The 13,837-nt window shown below is 43.0% G+C and overlaps 1 protein-coding gene across 3 annotated transcripts in view; it reads left to right on the plus strand.

The window, feature by feature from the left end:
- Positions 1-9,692: 9,692 nt before the first annotated feature.
- RBSN (rabenosyn, RAB effector) overlaps positions 9,693-13,837 on the plus strand; it is a 30,193-nt gene continuing 26,048 nt past the window's right edge. Inside the window, exons 1-3 of one of the 3 annotated variants that reach the window (XM_089520768.1) lie at positions 10,120-10,897; positions 11,924-12,000; positions 13,484-13,793. In XM_089520768.1, coding sequence (XP_089376894.1) covers positions 13,631-13,793 — 163 coding nt within the window. In that variant the 5' untranslated portion in view covers positions 10,120-10,897; positions 11,924-12,000; positions 13,484-13,630. Of the gene's footprint in view, positions 9,755-10,119; positions 10,898-11,923; positions 12,001-13,483; positions 13,794-13,837 lie in introns of those variants that run through there. The other 2 variants (XM_089520750.1, XM_089520759.1) reach the window with 2 other exon arrangements.

The following is a 13,837-nucleotide window of genomic DNA, read 5'->3' on the forward strand; positions in this document are numbered from 1 at the left end:
AGGACACCTCAACAGTGGCTAGTCGCTGGTGAGTTTTGCACCAGCGACACAAAACTCAGAAGGAGCTCCATTTCGGAGCTCCTTCCTGCACCACAGAAAGGGCACCACAGGCTCCCTTCTGCGGCACCAGGACATCACGTCCGCGCCGCTCCATTTGGAAGCGGCGCGGTCGTGACGTCCTAATGGCAGCACCCATGTAGAATGGGCGCCACCATTTTGTACGTACTGTGTATGTACTAGGGTTGGGGGCGTCTGAAAGAGACACCCCCAGGCAACCCTAGTACATACACAGTACATACTAGGGTTCCCTTCTGGAAAGGGCCAAAGAGTCCCAGCAGTATTTCCAACTCCCACTGTTATCTTCCCTTTCACCTTCCGGCATCGGTCAGATGAACAGCAACAATAAAGCAGACTTACAGCTGGAAGAAAACTCCACAGCTCACGCTCTCTGGATCAGGAACAACTCCAACCTGGCAAGGACTGAGGGAATCATCCAGGGAACCAACTTGGCAAGCACCGAGGGAACCAGCTTGGCAACCATTCAGGCAACCATCCTCTGCCACCACTTGTTGATATTTGAGTGATGAACCTTGCCCATGATTCTGGTCCGGTGCCAGCTGGATGAAGATGCCGGTTATCTCTCCAACACAGGAACAGAGTGAAACTCCAAACACAAGCTTTCAGCTTGCTTGGAAGAATGCCTGAAGAGACAGCTGCTAAATCAAAGAATTACTCTCCAGAAGTTCACTCCTTAGAGGGCTTTATTACTTTGTTTCAAATAAACACAAGCTAGATACTACTATACACAAACTCTTACCGACACACCACACTATCTCCAAACTCCCACAATCCACCAGAACAGCATTTTCCTTATATACAGAATTACCATGAGGTGACCACTAAACCCAGCCTCTTCCTATACAAGTTGCTATGCACCATAGACACCAATCCCTCTTCAGACCGATGACATAGCATATTTACATTTAGTCCTGCTCAATTGATCTTGAGCATCCGGCTGCTGCTCTGGACTCTGGATTTAGGCTTCTGCAGCCATTGCCACATCTGAACATTTTCACCTTCAATATACTAACAGGACCCTTCAGTCCCCCCCATCTTTCTTTAGGTAAAATTAGGGATAGATTTTTCATTCAAAAGTGGAACCTCCCTTTTGAGGTTGACCCTAGCATTGCCTCAGTTTCTGCAGTGCTAAGAGGAATCTGCACTATTTATTACTTGAGATGATACTTAGGGCTCCAGACAGAACAAATGTGTTGAGAAGCTATGGTATGGGTTGCTATAGTTCTTCGGGGTTTTTTAAATATCCAGTCCATGTTTCTGTTGCCCATTTTGATGGGAATTTCTGAGAAAATGTTGCAGCATTTTACATGCACCCAAGTTAATTTCTTGTTAATTCCAAGACATACGGAACAAAAAGTGTCCTCCTCTTCTTCTCTTTTTCTATTTCCATTAATGCCACATTCTGTAATTTTATTTTTCCATACAACTACTGAAAAACCCACTGTGCTCTCCCAGTATTTAGCAATTACTGTCCAGGGTGATAAAACTCATATAGGAAATTTGGAATTTATGGGATGAGGTAGAGCTATTGCCATGTTCCAATGGAAATTATTAGTATTTTGAGACACCCTTATATCTATTTTAAATAGATTCATTTAGGAAAGAAAATATTTCATGTTAAATAATTACTGGCAGCTAATATTTAAAAAGAGAAAGGATACTGGTGAACTATTAAGTGAGATACTGCTCAACCTAAATTGTTACAACTGCTACAAAAAGGTACCTACACCTCAGACTAGTTGTCGGTCTTCATGAAACAAAAGAAAGGGGCCTCTCGCCTTCAGATGTTCACACTGCACCATCTAGTGTCCACAATCTACCTTGTGCAAATATAATTTCAAAGCCTTGTTAACTCTCAGAAATGTAAAAAGGTGATGTGTGTGTACATGTGCACACACTCATGTGTGTGCGTGTGCAAGGAAGGTGTTGTGTAGTTCTGCCTTTTCTTTCCTCCTTGTTAGCATTTCACCATATTTTCCACACAGCAGCCCTACTATTTCCTTTTTTCCCATTTTGCTACAGATGTAACAACAACAACAAAACCCTTTTAATTATTATTAACCTTTCTAGCAAGCCTGAGCTTGTTTTGTGTTTTAGCTTTTCTGTCTTTTTTGGCAGAGTTTGACTTTCAAGAAATACAGGATAGTTGAAATCCGCCATCATACTACTACATGGCTCCTTTCTGAATGTGACTGGTCATCTGTTCCAGGAAGGCATTATCTAAGTCTTCAGTTTAGTTGGAAGTCTGTTGTAGACCCTCACCACCAACTCCCTGTTGTTTCTCTCTACCTTAATTTTCACCCAAATGCTCTCAACTTGGATTCTAAGATCTGCATCATGAATTTGTTCACAGGGGTACACATCCTTACTATGCAGGCTGTGTTGGTCATTTAGTAAATTCAAACAAAAATCCACCAAACAGTGATATCTTTATTGGCCAACCGAAAAGCACAATATACTTGTTGCAAGCTTTCAAAGCTCCACTGGCTATTTTTTCTCCTGTTTGGTATGTAACATTTTACCTGACGAAGAAGCCAGTAGAGCTTTGAAAGTTTGCAACAAGTATATTGTGCATTTTGGTTGGTCAATAAAGGTATCACTCGTGTGGTACAGACTGCCCAAAAAGGGTGGCCTGCCGGCACCTGTTTTTCCACTGGAGGGAAGCCTCAGTAGTCAAACTGCAAGGCTTCCTGCCGGCGGAAAAAGAATCCACAAAAAGTGGGTTCTTTTGAAGCCGCGGCAGCAGCGTAACAAGAGTGCCACTGGCATAATCGTTACATAAGTGCTGTGCGGCGCCGTGCGAATGCCACGTGGAACTTATGTAACAATGGAGGCACCCATGTATACAGGGTGCCGCCATTGTTACGCCCTTGTCATGTGCGAGGGTTGCAGGGCGTATGGGCGCTCCACCCTCAGCCAACCCCTAGCACGTGACGAGGGCACCTAAAAGGCCCATAAGTACCAGGCCACTGTTTGGTACATCCTTAATATATCCTACTACTCCATCTCCCTTCCTGTTTGGTCTATTTCTCTGAAATGGGCTATATCCCTATAACCGCTGGTAGAGATCATCCGGAGTCACAGGGCGCGGTGTTATCAGTATGCTGATGACACCCAAATATACTTCTCTGTGTCTCCGACTGATGCAGTGACTAGGGATGGCATTTCTCCTCTAAATGCCTGCTTGGAGTCGGTAATGGGCTGGATGAGGGAAAACAAACTCAGCCTGAATCCAGAGAAAACGGAAGTACTGGTGATAGGTTCATCGGGCCCAGGTAGTGGAATTTGTCCATCTGTCCTGAATGGGGTCATGCTCCCCCTGAAGGACTCAGTTCGCAGTCTGGGGGTGCTTCTGGACTCGTCGCTCCAATTGACATCTCAACTGGATGCGATGGTCAGAAGCGCTTGTTATCAGCTTCGGCTGATACGCCAGCTGCGACCCTACCTGGATCAAAGGGACCTTGAAACTGTAGTACACGCTCTGGTAACCTCTCGATTGGATTTCTGTAATGCGCTCTACATAGGGCAACCCTTGTACCAAACCCGGAAGCTGCAGATAGTGCAAAACATGGCAGCGAGACTGGTCGCTGGTGGTTCCAGGTCAGACCATATAACACCTATTTTGAAAGCTCTCCATTGGCTGCCTATTTGCTTCCGGGCACAATACAAGGTGTTGGTTATTACCTATAAAGCCCTAAATGGCTTGGGCCCAGGGTACTTGGAGGACCACCTCTTCCCATATAATCCGCCCCACACACTCAGGTCTGCAGGGAAAAACTTGCTGGAGGTCCCAACTGCACGTTATGTGAGGACCTCGCAACGGGCCTTTTCAATCTCGGCCCCAAGAATATGGAATAATCTCCCTGATGAGCTCTACTCCACCACATCTTTGGACTTGTTTAAAAAGAATCTCAAGACCTTCTTCTTTTCCCAAGCTTTCCCCCCATGAGATGTGACTTTGGTTTTCCCCCTCTATTTGGTAACGACTCTGGCTATGTTTTTCTGGATTCCCCTACTCAGCTACTCGAGTATTAGTTTTATATGCTGTTTTATATCTTGTTTTATCTGTTTTATTGATTATTGTAATTTTATCTGGATTTGTACGCCACTTTGATCTGAATTGGAAAAGCGGGATAGAAATAAACTTTTATTATTATTATTATTATTATTATTATTGCTACATTTCAATCATGGACTCATCTCGCCAGGTTTCACCAATGCCTATTATATCATATTTGCTTTCCTGTGCTAAAAGTTCAAGTTCCTCCTGTTCATTTCTTAGGCTCTGTGTATTAATGTAGAGACATCTAAGACCATGGGCCATTCCCCCTATTTGACTTTGACCCCTTCCACTCTTAGGTTCTTGTGCTATTTGCTCTCTGTATAAAATTTAGGCTATCATCTCTAGTTATTTTTGAAGAATGCCTGTCCGCAAGAATACTGTCTCCATCCCCACATAACTCAGTCTAAAGCCCTCTTGATCAGATCTTTCTATTTGCAGAAACTTTCTGACCAACTGCTGTGAGGGGCAGCCCATGCATTGCTAAAAGTACACCTCCATGAAAAAACAGACCATGGTCCAGGAAGCCAAATTGTTCCCAGCATCATCATCTGCAGAGCCAATTGTTCACCTCCACTATTGTTCACCTTCACGAGTTTTCTCCCTTTTCCTGAACTGTGCCCTTCCAGTGGAAGGACAGAAGAAATTACTACCTGTGAATTCCTACCCAGAGCTTCATAACCCCTTGTAATATTCTGAAGGCTGTGCCTTGCAGTGTCATTGGTTCCCACGCAGCCCAAAAGAAAGGGGTAATGGTCATTGTACTGTGTGTCTATAAATCCTTGATGTTCAGATGTGTGCATGCATGCATCTGTATTGACAGCCTCATCTATGTTTTTAAAAACCAGCAACCAACCGTAGTTCAGTCATCAGTTTTGTTTCAGAAGAAATACACCATTTCATGCAGAAATTCTTCCACTAATTTACTCTGAAACTGCTAGTTTGGGAGGGGCAAAAAAAGAACATTCTGTTGAAACAGTGTGCTTGATAGAATATCTGACTGAATTTACATAGAACATTGTTCTTATTCAGTGACTCACGCTGTGGATGAACGTTTTGTGCTGGTTACGATATGTTTTAATAGCAGTACTCAATTCCTTCGGGACAGTGACAGTTAAATATCTATTGCCTCAGAATATATAAACTTTATTTACTAATGCTCATAAGTATTCCTTAGGAAGTTAAATTCTCAAAGGTACAGCTGCATAACCATAGCAGAGCATAGCTAATGATGAATTACTCCATTGTGCAGAGGTTGCTTTCTATCCGTAACTGCAATGCGATTGTCGGAAGACCAAACTATACGTTACTTTTATTGTGGTGCTGGCAACTACGCATAAGTTAAGGGGAGGCAACCACTTTTAAAGTACCGACATCTGTTTCAGTTTTCAGCTAGAGAGCATTGTGTGTTGAGGAATCCAACTTTGCCCTCCTCAGCTGCGATCCCAACAAAAATCTTGTCCTAAATGCAGTGCAATTGGTATGGGAAGGAGAAGAATGGTAATTGTAGGGTGTGTGTGATAATAATGATAATTGCAGTGCATATGTGTGTCCAGAGCATCCTGCACTTTTCTTTTATCTCATACCAAGTTCTATGGCACCCATTCACTCAGAAACTGTACACTGATTTGCCTAGAATTTATAGACAAAAATTTAATTCAGTTTGTCCCAACCCTGTCCCTTAGGACTTTATCACTGGGGGGGGGGGGGATTGGGGGTTTAAACAGGCATTTTCTGGGGACAGTTGTGTAATTGCAGCAAAAATTTTCACATTACATTGTGATTAGAGAGGACTTATCCCGGGAAGAACCAGGAATGTTCCAGCAACAAATCATTCACAAGATTTCCCCGTGAATGATTGGTTGCTGGAGCATTCCTGGTTCTTCCCAAGATAAGTCCTCTCTAATCATGATATTGTGTGAAAATCTTCTCCGTCATTGCACAACTTTCCCAGGAAAATGCCAGTTTAAACCCCCAATTTCCCCCATGTGATAAAATCCTTATATTCAAATCTCCTCATTATTAGTAAATCTGAAATCTTGTTGAGCAACACAAATAGCATTTTGATTCGGTCTGGCGTAAATTAAAGAAGCTCTCACTGTAGTACAGTTCAATTCCCAACTCACAAGGTAAACCATCAAGTCAGAGGTTCAGTGGAAAAGAAGTGTGGTGTCAGAATCATAGAGTTGGAAGAGACCATAAGACCATCCAGTCCAACCCCCTGCCATGCAGGAATCAAAGCATCCCTGACAGACGGCCATCCAGCCTCTGTTTAAAAACCTCCAAAGAAGGAGACTCCACCACACTCCAAGCCAGCATATTCTACTATTGAATGGTATTAATGTTTAGTAGCCTAGGCCCGTTACAGACCGCCTAAAAGCGGCGGTCTGCCGGCGCTGCTGGTTGCTCCGCGAGGGAGCCACAGCAGCCAAACCACGTGACTCCCGCATGGAGCAAATAAGAAGCCCCAAAATGACGCTTCTTCCCGCAGCGCGGTTATGACGCCGCGAGGCACCAATCACGCACTTGCGACGTCATAAGCGCTGCGCGACGTGCAGACGCTATGCGTCCGATACGTAATAATGGCGGCACCTGTGTGTATAGGGCGCCGCCATTATTACGCCCCGTCACGTGATAGGGGTGAAGCAGGTGTGGATGCTAGGTCCCCGGCCAACGCCTAGCACGTGATGGGGGCGCCTCAAGAGCCCGTGTGTAATGGGCCCTAGTTACAGTGTGGGTACGTATTTTGTAAGTACCGGATGACAAAATTTAATAAACCAAACAAATTGGTAATGTATTTTGTTACTGAATCTTTAGGTATGTTTCTTTACAAGTGAGACCTGCAACAAAATATTGCATTGTGTGGAATTCTTTCATTCACTTTTCAGACAGCTATACTTTCTTCCAAGGAAACTCCTTTCCACTCTCACTGCCTCTGTCTTTCCATCTTATCTTCCTCCAAAAATCAAGTCAGTGTTTTGTGGCCACTGAGCATGCTGCACCCACTCTTGGCTCTTCTGGGATTCTCACTTTCCCCTGCTTCCACCTACAAAGATATTTTTGTACTTCTCCATATCTCTCGGTTTCCCAAAGTTTGCTGACACCTTCTTCATCTGAATGGGTGATGCTGGCTTGGCTAGATATGTATGCACCAATTGATAAAGTTATCACGGGGCATTTCCCAATGATGGTGTGATGGAGTCACTGGACAGACTTGTTTTCCGGCAGCCAATCACAGTTCAGGCTGCCTGTGAGGAAGGGGCTGCCAGGGAAGGAGTAGATATAAAAGGCAGGAGTAAGTGACTGTGCGTTCAGTTCCATTGAGTGTCACTTGAGTAGCAGTTGAGAGGGATTTGAGGAGTTGAAGAGAACTGAGCTGAGATGAGGATACTGACTAGGAGAGAAAGTTTATTGGAGATTGTAAAGTGGAAACTGAAATGCCTGCAACTGTTATATTAATGTAACCATACCACCTTTGAACTATTCTACCTCAAGCTATGTTGTTGCTAAATGTTATTCAATAAAGTCAATTTTTATTTTTATAACAGAATCCTCTGCCTGAGTAAATTCTAAACTATATAGATACAGACAAACACGATACGTAAGATATTAAACTTAAAAGAGAAAGACACTTGGGATCCTAGCCCTTATACATTTAGGGAAGTGGTATAAAGGGTGGATGCTGGGCAGGTGTCATTGACAAGGGGCCTTCTATGAATTAAGAGGTAACCTTAAGGCATAGAAAGGAGGTCTCATCACAGATGGGTTTCTCAAATGTTAGGTGAATTGATCCAGCATTGAGCCATTTGCATCACGGACGCAGGGCTGTGCTATTCCAGAGACTTCCAATCCAAGCCACAGACTAGAACATAAACAGGATTTACTGAATGTAGGTGGCACAGTGCAGCCACACTGCCTTCACATCTAGGCTTCTCCATCTTTTCCTCATTATCTTATTTATATGCCACCTTTTCTCCAAAACTGGGACTTGAAGCCACTTACAAACTAAAATAAGTACAATATAGCTAAAAACATTTTTAAAAAATCAACATTGAAACAGAAGTGAGCTATTAACAATTTATTCAAACAATTTAAAACACACAAATGGAATTAAAAAATGATTTTAAATGATTCTTTTAAAAGTCCTTTCCTTAAAAGCCTACCTTGAGATATTTCCCTTCCCTGAGACACTGAATGCTGTGTTTCTGTCACCTCTGAATTCCAGAGGTTATTCCCACAGTCATCTTCAACAAATAGAGATACAGGTTATGTTTATGTCAATTAGCATTGACCGAGGGCAGTTAAAGTGCTGTCAAACCGGGTTATTTCTCCAGTCTGGATGCAACCTAGGAATCTCTAAGTCCTCCAGAGCAATTCTGCTGGAAGTTGACCATAGAGTTGTGCTGGGGGACATAGAAATTCCTAAAGAGCACACTTCTCTAGGCATTTTGTTGGTCCTCCAGCATGATTCTATGATCAACTTCTGGCAGATGTTGGCCATAGAGTTCCACTGGAGGACCTGGATTTTCCTAGAGAGGAGTTTTCTTAGGGGAGGTCCAAAACACCCTGCAGAAATAATCCAGTTTGAGTCTGCTTTAACTGCCCTTGCTCAGTGCTAGGGAATTTTGGGAACTGTAGTTTGGTTAGACATTTAGCCTTCTCTGTGAGAGAGCGCTCTGGTGCCACAAAAAACTACAATTCCCAGGATTCCCTAGCTCTGAGCCAGGGGCAGTTAAAGCGGGCTCAAACTGGATGATTTCTGCAGTGTGTGTTTTGGGCTAAAAAAAGAAGGAAGAAGAGAAGTAACTGCCATCTCTCTTCAGTAGACCCCTGCACTACACTGTTATAGTGCTGCTATTGCACTTTTATATATATATGTATAAAATATAACATATGTAAAATATATATAAACATATATATATTATATATATATATATATATAATATAAAATATATATATTTTAATATTTTTATATATATATATATATATATATATATATAAAATATTATTTATTTATTTATTTATTTATGGTATTTATACCCCATCCTTCACCCCATAAAGGCTATCAGAGCGGCTTACAATTATTATTTTTAATTACACAGTTCTCATATATATATATATATATAATTTAATATATAAAACATAGTTTTAATATATTTTAATATATTTAATATATATAAAATATAATATATAATATATGTTATATATATATATATATATATATATAGAGAGAGAGAGAGAGAGAGAGAGAGAGAGAGAGAGATAGAGAGAGAGTACATTCTGGGGCTTGTAGTTCAGAGAGGCCTAAGTACTCCCTGGCTGAGAATTCTTAAACGCCCTCTTTCTAAACTACAAGTCCCAGAATGCAACGGGACGGAGGCTGCTGGAACAGGGGGAGGCCACTATTATAAGAGTCTAGTGCGGGATTCTCCTCTGAGAGAGTGTGCCTTCCTATCGATTGCTCGACGCTCGCCTCCAACTGCGCTCTCTCTCTCTCTCTCTGAGGCTGAGAGCCCCGCCCCTTCTCCCTCCCTCCCGCCCGCCCTCCCTCGATATCATCGGCGCTCTACAGGCCGTTGCTGCTGCTGCTGGTGCGCAGGGCCTCAACCATTTCAGGTCAGTTGGGGCGAGGCAGCCCCCCTTCAGGGAGCAGGGCTGCTGTCGCCCGTCCCTTTGTCTCCCTTCTCTGAGGGACGCCTGGCGCCTCCCCAAGCAGCTTGTGGGGGCTGTGGGGGGTGTCCCCTCCCTGGTGCAGCCCTCCCCTTTGTGGGTGCTGTCTCCCCCGCAGCCCCTTGGCCCCATCTTTCCACCCGCTCTAGGACTAGGAGGAGGCTTCAGGGTTTGTCTCCATCCCATCTACTAGGCTTTGCCCAGCCTCTTCCTCCTAGTCCTGGGTTAGGACGCAGGGGGTGAGTGGGTGGGTTGCTTTGCTTTGGCATTCAGGGGCCTGGGGTGGGGTGACCTCAATGGGGGACAACTGGGCACTGCCAAATGGAGGGCCTTCCAGGGGAAACATGGAGGACAGCCTCTAAATAAAAGCTAGAAACACTCACAGGGATGTAAGGCAATGCTTCTTAGCTGTCCTCAAATTGGGGGGCATTTCCAGGTAAAAAGAAACAACAAACTACAGTTCCCAGTATCCCCTAGCACTGAGCAGGACGGTTAAAGTGATCTCAAGCTGGATTATTCCTGCTGCCTGTTTGGCCCTCTGACGTACACAGACACTATAAACATCTGGATTATAGCTAGGCCACAGGCAATACTTACCACCCCACTGTTTTCATTCTTAGGACATGTTATGTTTGTGTCTTCTTTGAAACACTATCGGTGTCGATGATAATCTTATCAGGTGAACCAAAAAGGCACAAAGATCTATGCAGGTTTTGAAGACCCACCAGATCCCTCCTTCGTGCAGCAAGAATAATGTTATTACAGGCAGACAAGGGGGAGCGATGTGGATAAGAATGACTTTATGTGGTATTGAGAGTCTGTGGGAGGAAGCAATAGCAGACTTTCGAATACGGCTCTTTAGGGATTTGGTTTCAGATTGAATGAAGAATTGGTTCTGTTTTAAATTTGAGGTTAGGTAACAGTGGAGTGGCAGCTGCTCCTTTGAAGATTATAAGGAGAGAGCTATCCCCCACTGTGCCATAGGGAGAGAGTGAGACCTAGCATAGTGTAGTAGTTTGAGAGTTGGAGTTACAACTCTGGTCATCAGGGTTCGATTTCCTGCTTGGACCTTGGACTGAGTGACCTTGGGTGAGTAACACACTATCAACCCCAGAAAATAGGACTTGAAGGCACCCAGTATCTGTCAAATATTTGCCTATTGTACACCTGTTAACAGTGGAGGAGTCCTTCCTGAACAAAAGAGGGAGGTAACCTACTTTTGCCACTGCCTAAACCGGTTTGTGTGGCCTGATGGCCTCAGCTCTCCTGATCTACATGTTGAATCTGATGTGGACTCCATTCAAACCAGGCAGGCTTGAAGTAGATAGAATGAAGTGGTGGCTTGCCTAGGTGACAACATGGGTTGCATCATTTTAAATGGCAAATAGAAAGCCACACTTATTAAACTTACCTGTGGGACATTTCAAAAAGAAAGCCAGTATAGCAAGCAAAAGGCTGGGCAATAACTTTTCTCCCTGGTGCGCAAGAGCTTTCAGCCGGAGGAGTGTTCAACAGTAGAAGCTCTTACTTGCAGTCAAAAACTGTTCTGGCACCTCATTTTGCTCCATCTGTAGACCATTTCCATTTGTTCAGAAATGCTTTGTCAGGCGAAGCATAGGGAAGAACTCAACTTGCTTTGTAATTGTAGCAACCGTTTTGTGAAGGGTTGGGTAATACAGTATAAGTATATTGGTATGTTTAAAGTTTGAGTACGCAGTGATTCCTATTTTGGGCACAAGGCTTCATTTCCACAGAAAGCTGTGGTAACTAAAGAAGCAAATGCTGTCTGTTGGGCTGTGATGACAGTCACTATCTGTGACAACTTTTACTTGGTCTTTTTGTTTGTTTTCAAGTCTTGTACTCTTATGATTACATTCAAGTACTAAATTGGCACCTCAGATTGATGCTGTTTCCCCCTCAAAATGAATACTGCTTTTAAAAAACTTTAAATTAATGACCCGGACTGCTTCTTAAACTCTGACTCTCAGTCACTAATGAGAAACAATCTATATCTCAATATGGGTCTACATGGTTTCAAATACAAAGCCATACATCTCATCTTATAATGGACTGTTTTGAAAAATTCAAGTCCCTATGGTTATTGTCATGTTTCAGGTGTCTTAAAAATCAAACCGAATGTGTCTTGGATGACAAGAAGTAAAATTTGATCGAGGTGCTGGCTCTACAGACATGTATGAGTACTCTCTTTTTCTAGACTTGTTTCTCTGAAATTTAGAGAATTGTAGTGAAATTCCTGGCTTTTTACTGTAAGAGTAGAGTAAAACATAGTAGAAGTAATCCAAATATCATAATGAATGTGTTGTAACCTGTAGTGGCTTGTACAGTTTTGATATGTATTACTTGTGAAAACATTATATTATATAACATGTTGGATGAAATAAATAGGAGAAAGAATAAGTTCATAACAAGAGCACAAATGTGTCCCAGATTATTTAAGCAATTTGGAAATATTGAGAAAAATTTGGAAATTTAGCCATGCCTAGTGAAGACCCCTTGAAATCAGTGCAGCTTAAATTATGACTTGAATCTCACTGAGTTCAACAAGGTTGCCCTAGGTATAACTGAACTTGGATTGCACACCTTGGGCAGTATAAACACAACTTAAATTTACAAAGCAGGAGAATACTTCAGCTAAAATAGCCAAATATTATGCAAGGACACTTTTGTAAATCTTTTGTAACATTTGTAACACTCTTTTTGTCCTTCCTGGTCAGCTGCTCATTTATTCCTTTCCTTTCTGCGACAGTTGGAGATCTTACCCACCCTAAAGGGTTTGTTTGCCTTGTACTGTATAGTCAGTTACCTAACTGGTGCATATCAAAAATGCAGAATGTTTATTAGGCAAGACTAAGGGCTTATTTCATCCTAGGCATGTTGAATGAGTTTTTCTTCATTTATACACATGTGTTCTGTAAATGGCTCTTTTTGGCCCGGTACAGACTGCCGAAAAGCAGGAGTCTGGAGCCGATTTTAGGGCTCGGGATTGCAGAGTGTCCGCATGGTCCTGAGCCCTAGTGCGTGGCTGTGGCACCATCATGGTGTTCTCCCGTCCACACGGGGGCCGCCATGATGACGCAAGCACGGCGCAGCGTCTGCACATTGCAGTGCCACACTTGCATCATCAAGGTGCGGCAGTGCGCCAATGGCGCACTCATGGCATCTGCTGCACACGCCGAAAAGAACCTGGTTTTAGCGGGTTCTTTTTGGTGTGGAGAGAGACCGTGCGGTTTGGCTGCTGCAGCGTTCCTAACGGGTAAAAACGGGTGCCTTCAGCCAGCCCTTTTGGGGCAGTCTGTCGAGCCCCTTTGTTTCTTTTACATAGTTATTGTAAAATGTGTGAATATTTTACCTTCTTATTTCACACCAATTGCTTTTTTTTGTACCATTCACTTGAAAGCAGTAGGTCCACTGCATTTCTAAGTAAACTTCTCTGTAAAAATGTGCAGGGGACACTGAGTTCCACAAAAGGCTAGGCTTTTCCTACAGGATTTATGAAGACTTTAAAAGACCCATAAAAGGGTTCTTCTTGCAGGTGATTAAATTGAATTAATTTAGTGGTTTAGGCATAATCTACTAGAGAGAATGATTGATCAGAGAAAGGTAGAGCAAAATAGTTTATCCTGTTTTAAAAACTTATGTCTGGATCTCTTTCAGGGCAGTCTTTTGTACAAATTGCATGGTCAAGAAGCAGTTTTCTCACTATTAGTCCAAATCCGTAGTCATGCCACTGCATGGCATATTGTTGCCTCACTGCTACTGAGATCTGGAATACGTCACTGTCTTTGGAGTGTTTGGACCACTATGGCAACAAGCTACACACCTCCATTTGATGACCCTGGCGAGGTGAGAGAGGGCTTTCTTTGTCCCCTCTGTCTGAAGGACCTGCAATCATTTTATCAGCTTCAGTCTCATTATGAAGAAGAACATTCCATTGAAGATAAAGATGTGAAGGGACAACTCAAAAGTAAGAAAGACCATAGCTGTTCTGACTTTTCTAGAGTAAATATA

Source organism: Sceloporus occidentalis, unplaced genomic scaffold (genome assembly GCF_023333645.1).
Source record: "Sceloporus occidentalis isolate IW3139 unplaced genomic scaffold, rSceOcc1.0.p SCAF_1, whole genome shotgun sequence".
Classification (NCBI taxonomy): Eukaryota; Metazoa; Chordata; class Lepidosauria; order Squamata; family Phrynosomatidae; genus Sceloporus; species Sceloporus occidentalis.